Source organism: Teleopsis dalmanni, chromosome 2 (assembly GCF_002237135.1).
Source record: "Teleopsis dalmanni isolate 2A chromosome 2, ASM223713v2, whole genome shotgun sequence".
Lineage (NCBI taxonomy): Eukaryota > Metazoa > Arthropoda > Insecta > Diptera > Diopsidae > Teleopsis > Teleopsis dalmanni.
The window spans coordinates 144,968,277-144,977,941 of NC_051847.1; the positions used below are offsets into that span (position 1 = coordinate 144,968,277).

Genomic DNA, 9,665 nt, shown 5'->3' on the forward strand with positions numbered 1-9,665 from the left:
GGTCCGATCACGAAGAAGCTTACGCTCGAAGTGATGAAGCAAGAAGACCATCGAATTATCTGAATGATTGTGATCCCTTTATGACTTTGAAAAAAAAAAAACCAAATAAACCACAAAGCAAAACTGTAAAGGTAGTATATTATAATATTATCTCTAATTTTCTGCTTACATTTAACATTAATATATTTTAATCAACAAACTCAAAACATATTCGTATTTATAACATATAAATATATACATTTGTATATCCGTTCCTATTACATTTCCAGTGAATATGAAAAATACTTTTTTTTGGTTACTTTAACAGCTGATTAAAACCGTTGGAAAACTTCATCACGTAGCTGATCCAACAACGTACTATATATTTCGCACAAGCTACTATTTCGCAATGGGTCACGTTAGCAAAGTTGGATGAAGTAAAATTGACCAAAAATAAACTACTCACCAGCACGTTTCCAAGGTTTATTATGCAGTTTAAAAAACTTTATTTTGAACAATAGTTTTCACGTTTAAGTGAAAATAGCATTTTAACACGTTTTTGGTGATGTTTACTAAAAGAATTATTTAGCAAAAAAATAACCAAAATATTTCCACTTAAACAAGAACACTAAAGCATCAATAGCAAATCTAATTAAATTTTTACTAATAAAAAAAATTTATAAAAATATCTACAAAAACTTAAGTTGGTAAAGCGTTATCGTTTCTATTATCATTATTCTATATATATTTTCTTTATATTTTACTTAAACAAAAATTGTAACATTAACCGATTTTGAAAGCGCACCCCACAAATATAATCAACACTGCAGTAAGAAGCAAAAATTTTAATTTTGCTTTGGGCAAAGTTTTTATACTCAATATTCTTAAATTCTATCTTTCGTTCATGTTGCCAATATCTTACATTGTCTGGGGTTCTGTTCAACTATTTTACTTTAAACATTGAATTTATATATTTTTTCTGTTCATTTTTAATGGTATTTAACCATCTGTCTGTCAGAGTGTTTGTTAAATTAAATTTTTATGCTCTGATCCTTTGGTTTTATAATTGACACGACAATTTAAGATTCCCAGAATGAAATTTTTTTGTCGCAAAGTTAAGATAAAAGCATCTATTCGTTGAGCATCATTTATGTAAGGTCTCCACAGCAGCAATTAAGAGTAATCCCAATAGTGGACCAATTAAACATTAACAATAAACACATCTAAATTGCTGTTTTATGAATAATAAAATTGAATTTATTTACTTAAGAGATGTTAAAAGTCAAACGAAAAATAGCCGTGAGAGGAAGAGATTATAAATAAAAAAAATTATTTGCTTATAAAAATAATATAATATAAACAAAAAATCGTATTGCAAAAATAAAACATATAATATAAATAATTTATTATAAATAATATTTATTGCATTAATTAAGTCTATTTTTACAACATTTTCATATTTTTCTTTACAGATTTATTCACACAATTATTCCGACTAAAATATTGATATATAAGATATACAAATGATAAATGAATGAAATCTTATCAATAATACAAGCATATTTTATTTTAATCAACATAAAAAAGTTAATAATTACAAAAAAAATTAAAATATTTCTAAAACGACAAAACTTTTTACAATCATAATAAAAAGCAATAATAACTTGAAAGAACAAATAAATAGAATTAATTTTAACTACTAAACTACAAATGTAACTCTTTTTTTATAAATAAAAAAATAATATTTAATAAAAACTAAACTAAAAAAAATTAATAATAATAATATAAAAGTTTCGCATAAAAAAACACATAAATATAGAAGTAGAATATTTAAAGCAATACTGGCGCTTTTTTATAGTATGATGTGGAGCACAATATCGCCAACAAACTCAAAGAAACTTTTAATTGGCAGTACTCGAAGCGTTGACTATGTCGGTGACAACTCCACAAAATCAACAAAAATTTCAATCGCAATGGAAATTCATATACAAAATAAGTGCATTTCAGCATAGCGCATCACTCTGGAGGGTGGTGCAGAGCCCCCATGGCTGCAGGGCCCCCTTAAAGCGGCTTTTTTGGGGGCTTCTGGCGTCGGCAAAACAAGCATTTTACAGGTGAGTAAATTTTAGTTTACCCATAAAACCAAAGAAGACATTAACTATTTAGCTAAAGTTATATAAATACAATTCAAGTGTTTAAAAATAAGGTTTAATATAAAGTGTTTGAAGTTATTGACAATTACTTACTGTTCACTACTAAATTACTAATACGCCATGTAGTACATATTTTATAAATAGTTTATTAAAAACTTATTTGAGATTTTTTAAAAAATTTAACATAGTTCTTAAAAAAGAAACACAAAAATTTTTTAGTGTCTTAATCGTATTGTTGTTCAATATTTAATGATTTATTTTAAATAACAAAACAATCATTTTAACAATAAAAGTCTAATTATTAAAATATAAAATCTGTTAACTCTTGTTATGAAATTTCGAAGAATTACACTGAGTCCAAAAACAAGCTATACAACTTTTTACAATATATATATAAAAATATAAATATTTCGGTTATATCAAAAATCTACAAGATTCATTTAATAAAGGTTATAATCCAAATTTTGTCTGGTTTTAAAAAAGAAACTATTTCGCTTAAGGATTTATATATCATTAAATCGATTTGTATCATATTGTATACGGACGTTTAAGCATACAGAAATGAAGTAGTTTTGAATTTGTCATATTTTAAAATAACAAAAGTTTCCAATAAATAAATTATATATTTATTTACAATATTCTCTTAGTAATTTAACTTTTGTTGAAAATATATAGTAAAAAAAAACTTATTATTATAATTATGCAACTTTTTCTTTGCAGCTGTTTTTATTTTTTTTTTAATATTTCTATATATAATCTTAGCATTTAAAACTTGTTTTTTTAAAACAATAGTGTAAACTTAATCACTTCTTTCTAAAAGAATTTTTATTTTTAAAATTTCTTAATCAAATGAGAGTTGTTTCAACTCACTCCAGAATATAAAGTCTTTTATCTTTTCCTACCATACAAAACACATTATTTGACTTCTCTCAAATGTTTCAACACAAAACTTTTTCTATTGACTTACTTTTAAGTGCTTTCATATTTACCCTTGAAAACTATTTCATTTCTATCATAGAAAAATGTATTTTAAAAAACATTTTATCGCTGTAGAAAGTTTCCTCTAGATCTACATAAAAAATATACTCTTACGGGAACATAAAACAAATTGTTCCTGAGAGTACAAATCCTGAGAGTTTACTTAATAGAAATATTTAACGTATAAATTAAGTAATACATTTGTAACATTTCAATACAAAAATACATTTTCTTCATATTAATTCAATCCTTTAATAAACTACACACAATACTGCCAAGCAGATATAAAATATATATTCATAACATTATTGTTCATAACAAATATTAAAATTGCTTTATATTACTTCCTTATTTCATTCATTTCATGCGGCATTCAGTCGTATAAAAACAATGGAACACAGTTAAGAACAATCCAACTCAGCCGTTTAACTTGCACTTTGCTGCTCTTACAGTTATTAATACGACGAGTAATGCTGAAACACCAAGAAGTAGAGTAGGTGTCTTAATTTTCCACCAGAGCTGCTCAGGATTTTCAACTTTAACTATCATGGATTCATCTTCATAAAGTACCAAATACTTGAGTAAAAGTAAATTCTTGTCATAAATTCGTATATTACAGTCCCCGTTTTTTGCAATAAATTTTTCTACTTTCCCATTCAATTGTACTGGTACATTGCAAGCTGCCACGCAGCAAAATTCTGTAAAGAATTCTGAATTTTCCCATACTCGTTCGTTCAAACTAAAGACAGAATTTAAGTCAGTTTTCAATAACAAGTATTCTGCATCCATTTTTTTGAATTCATAAACAAGTATTTTGAAAATATCTTTAACGCTTGTGCAATAATATCCAGTATCAGCTGTAATGTTATGCTTAATCACGAATTCATTAAACGAATCCTCTTGACTAGTAAAAACTCTAAATACATGAGTTGGTCTTCTATCAAATCTGTTCACCTCCGTCGATGGTAAGTTTGACATAAAGTCTTCAACTGTTATTTCATGTATATTTTGCGTGTAAAGCATAACCCAGAAAACCAGATCTATAATTTCTGAATTTAGTTGATTATATTGTTTCTTCTTTAATAATTGGTGCAATTCTGAAAATTTTGGTACTGTCTTTATAAGATGTTTTAAGTTTTCTATATCCAATTGTCCATTTTGCATGGTAAGCCCTGGTGGAATAGGCTTCAAAGCGTGGTTGATGTCCTCGCTACGTGCTGCAGCAACGAATGCTGTGAATTTGAAATCTTGCGCTTTCAAATCTTGCTGGAGCAATACCTCAAGAATACGCATTTTTTCACTGATTGTTGGATTCTTCGGATCCAATACTCGAAATTTTTTAACAGGTTCCATTGTAATTATAATTCCTCTTATAAATTATTATAAAAATATACGAAGTTTTTAGAGCGATTTTAATTTTTTCCTAAATTTTGAAACGGACAGTTAAAAATATTTTTTAATGTTGATTGCTGTAAATCATAATTTCAAAGTATATTTTATAAATAATAATAAGCCTACTTTATGATAATAAACATATCTATGCAGAATTTAATTATAAAAAAACGTAAGAGTATTATAGAAGATGATGTAAATATATTATTTCATAGTATAATATAATAGTATTCGATATTATTATGCTCTTTATGGATAACATCATAACGAATACTTTTAAGTCAAAATTTTTGATTTTCCAGTCGCAATAATGACTACATGAATATTTATTGGATTCATGCTACAAAAATTTGAAAAAATACAGCTTATCGAACACTTTCTGTAATTCATTAAAACAATTTTATATTTTATTTAAAATACGTGTTACCTCTTAATAAGCGCAATCTGCCAATGTTTGAACAAATATCAATAAATTAATTTTAATAAACTATATATTAACAATTATTATTTATGATCTGTTGCTATTTTTCGAGTATCTTCATAATTGCGTAGGTGGAGAACTTTTCTGGTTGTGTACCAACACCATCTAGTGATGAAAAACTAGTTCTTCAATATATTTACGGTCAAATTTCGTCGCATAGTATGCATACCATTTATGTTGTCATAAAGCCTACATAGTGTGTGTTCTATTCAACCTTATTTGGTTTAATAATTTTAATAAACTATATAACATAGTATAGTTAAAGCTTAGTGTGGGGCAGGGATAAGCTCAAACCACAACAACAACAACATAACATCATTTGTTGGTACTTAGGACCACAGCGAGTATAATTGAGATGGTATGTATTTTGAAACTATGACATACAAACTATTGTGCAATGAAATATTTCTGCAGATCTGGACTTATGGTATTAAAGTTTGTCGAGTGTTCGGGTTTTCTAAAATAATGGTTTTACTCATCCGACTCAAATGCCAAAAGCTTATCGACTTCAATTTTAAATTTCTTGTAGATCATTTTTCTATAAGCCATAAAACAAAACAAATACATTTACTTAAATGCAGAAACGCAAAAAACATTTTATCAATAATACAAAGTTATGTTTGTAGAGATATTACCAATTGTTCAATTAACCCATTCGAGACTGGTTAATTCAAACTATTATATTTAAACAAGTGTTTTCCTTCAAGAGTTGCAGTTTGTCAATATTCTACACATTTTATAAGTTACTAAACGCTTAAATATTTAAGATATTGTATTTTCTACTACTTAATAAGACTTAACTATGTTGATAACTTCACCAAAATAATAATAATTCGATCAATTTAATATAACATAAATACAAATATTTGCTCTGCAAAATTTTTTTGTTTTGGATTGATTTTAAAAAATATTGGATTAAATTTATAAAAATATATATCATGCCATGAAATATAATAAAAACTATGTATACATTATACATTTCGATTTGTAACGTATTTTCTTTTTTAATACATTTGTATTTTTAGTAAATTACCAGTTAATTTACATATATTTACATATATATAAGCTCAGTTTTAATTATTTATATTATAAAGGAATGCTTGAATATTCGATTTTGATTATTTCGAAACATAGATGTTGTTCAATATTTCATTTGTTTATCTTAAATGTAAGCCAAGGACTATTTTGTGTTAATACTAAGAAACGGACAGACTAAGTGATAGACGGATATTGATTTGTCCTATTTTGTCATTTAAAACAACATTTGGCCAACATTAATATATATTTTTCAATGTACACTATGTTTGCAAATTTTAAATGAAAAATAAGAAATTTTGTATGCAGTCTTTATTTATATAATTTTTTATTATTATATGCAATAAATGAAAATTGAAGAATTGTGTCAAACAATAATATCAGCACCACGACCACAAATCAAAAACCCTCTTCAATAATAAGTTTTATTGATTAACTTTTTCACTATGGTTGACAAAAACAGGATGACAAAAAGAATAAGGCCTTTCTTCTCTATATTCTCGCTTTACAACCGAATATAGTTAAAAAAGAATATTCTCATTCATCATAAAGAAAACAAATTTATTTTTGTGGATGCATTGCTTATATCAATAATTCATAAGTGAATTTTAAGTTAATACTTTCCATATAGTTCCATAATCATACCTAAAAAAAACAATCGTTGACTTACGTAAAAGAGTACTTTAGGTCATCCATTATAAAACTTTAATTTATTTCAGTAAACGAAAATGTAAAATATTGGTACCTATTTTATGTTAATTACATTGATGATTTTTTAACTAATGTACTTTTACTCCTAGTACTTAACACAGTATACATATCTTCTACAAGCATTGACTATTCTCCATTCTCCAATATATTTTATATTATAGTACATCAGATCATATTCATTTTGTCTCTATTTTACTAAGATTCTAATTTGTAAGATCTACATAATACTGTTAATAATGCACTATAGTACAATTTTTTTAAACGAAATATTTCCGTTTATAGAATTAAAAAATATTTTTTGAATGACTAAAAATTACTATAATTTAAACTTTAACGTTTATATATTTACAGTTTACATTTGTTATTAATATTTGGTATTTATATTGAGGTATTTTGTAAATACATTTTTATTGAAACAATTATAGTGGTTAAAATCAATGTTTGGGTTGTTCAAATGTTCTTATTCAGTTTCTTCAAATTTAAAATCTTCTAAATAAGCAAAATAAAAGAGGAAGCCATATACATCATTTATACTTTAAGTTTAATAGTAAAGATACATCGCTCATACTTTTTGTTAAACAAATAGAACTAGTTATTTGAATTGGTCTCTAAGACGTTCTTAATAAATTCCATTTCTATATCTAAAAAGATATTATGATATTGTCTTAAAGACCGTCTGTTCAAAGTTAAGCATTATTAAATTCCATAAGAAATAAGCTTCATAATTACATTCCATAGAAAATGAAATACCTTTTTCCATTCAGTATTATTCAAGCCATTTCATACATCCATTAATTCAGATTCACTCAAACATTTTTGCAATCACGCCATGATCTTTTCACACAAATGTTTCAGAGGAAACATAAAAATTAAAAAAATTTTTATATAGTTTTTATTTATATCTTTTTTATGTTTTTTATGTTACATAAGTATTTGTAGTCACACATATTATCACAACAACCATTAATCATCGATCCGCTGCATTTAGTTATAATTTTCTTTTGTTACTCAGTCGACTTCTTGTGGTACGTCTTCTGCTTCAGATTTATCCGGTACCACATTTACAACTACAGGGTTGGTAGTAACGCTAAAACGTAGAGAACGCACTGCACTAGATATAAGACCAATATCCTCTTCGTTATCGGCAGTGGCAGTAAAACTCAAATCATTTCCATCTTCAGCATCTATTGTTGCGTTTACAACAATAAAAACTACTGATAATACGAAAGTCAATAAAGTGAAGAATTTCATTTTTCTGTTTGCTTTTTCTGTGTTCAATAATTCACATAAATTTCAAGTCTTAGACCACTCATATATATAGTAAAATATCGATTTTAAAAAATTTAATTTATTATAATAAGTCACATTAAATATTATTTTAAAGGAGGCACACCTTTAATAAATATTCATAATGATTTAATTAAAAATTTTGTATGATGTTTTCCATATATAAAAATAAATTATATTTAAGCTTTTGCCTTACATAAAGATACTTGGTTTGTTTTTTATGTTTATTATTATTCTCACAGTATCCTTTTTTTTATGACAATTTATTTTTTACTTTACCTCTTAAACGCGCTCTATTGTGTAATTAGTATTATCTTCTCTTCAGCCCATTTCGTATTTCATATTATAATTAAATTCTTTGGAGTTCTACCATTGAAGGAAAAGTTGAAAACATTCAGTACAGCCTGCACTGTTAAAAATTAAATAATATATTTGAAAAGACAAATTTGATTCTTTAAATTAGATTGGCTTAAAAATCTATTGTTGATATTAACAACCCAACCACCGAACAGCCACACAAATAGTATGTACGATGAACTGAGATTAAGAGTAGTTGATCGCAGTAAAACAAATAAGTAACAAGGTAAACAAAGATCATGTAAAGGTGATTAAGCCAGTGAGAGATGGTAAAGGCCAGTATGAGAGGACAATAGCATGTAATTAAGTTAATATCGATTTAAAAAAATATTTCATATATTCCGGTTTTCAGACGCCATCTTAAAAAAATTTATGGACATTTTTACTTTTAATTCCTAAACATTTGCTGAACATTGCTGAAAAACCCGTACATTCTCTTAAATTAGCTCTTCTGGTCTAACATATGTATTGGATTTTTTGGTTTTTTTTTTTTTTTTTTTTATTTTTTAATTAGATGAAAATGATAATTTCATTAAATGAATCACTAAAGGTTATGAATTATGTGATTTGTAACCTAAGATTATTACAGTAAAATATATATATAAAGATTAAAAATAGGTGTTTCGCCTAAAAATTAACATGTACAACAAAAACAAAATTCGCAAATATAAGCCCACTTTCCTGAAACTGCTTAATGAATGAGTCACTCGCATTACAATGGTGCCAAATCTTAGAACTGATCTATTGTAAATGATTTTTGGAAGAAAATGGAAAATTTCAATCAAATGACAGAGGAATGTTTCTCACTTATAACTCACTTATAATTTTAATAATAAAATTTGGGAGATAACCTGTTAGCCACAGGATAGCAATTGTGAAGAAGTTGATCGTTAATTATTTATTAAGGAATTTATAATTATCATTAAAAAATGAAATACATGAATAAATACAAAACACAACGTTATAATAAAAGCAAAAAGTTATAAGACAATGCCAAGAAAAATATAACACTGTTTTATACTGCTCATTTAGAATTAACTACTGATTTTAGAAGTTTGAAAATCAAAGAAATAAATTTATTGACGATTTCGTGTTACCTTCTGAAGTGCTGGAGCTATCAAAAATTTCAATGCGACGCTCTCTTTGTAACCCGCTTATTTCACCATTTTTCTCCGTTATCATGGATAAAGCCTTAAAAGAATATATACTTTTATATAAATTCAAATGCAATATAAAATTGTCAATTACTTTTCTGTCATTCATTTTATACATAACATATTTATATAAAAAAC

General features: G+C 26.0%; 1 protein-coding gene across 1 annotated transcript in view; it reads left to right on the top strand.

Annotated features, from left to right (window-relative positions):
• Positions 1-1,833: 1,833 nt before the first annotated feature.
• LOC119682908 (ras-like protein family member 10B) overlaps positions 1,834-9,665 on the top strand; it is a 68,756-nt gene continuing 60,924 nt past the window's right edge. Inside the window, 1 exon segment of the mRNA XM_038096451.1 lies at positions 1,834-2,093. Coding sequence (XP_037952379.1) covers positions 1,839-2,093 — 255 coding nt within the window. The 5' untranslated portion in view covers positions 1,834-1,838.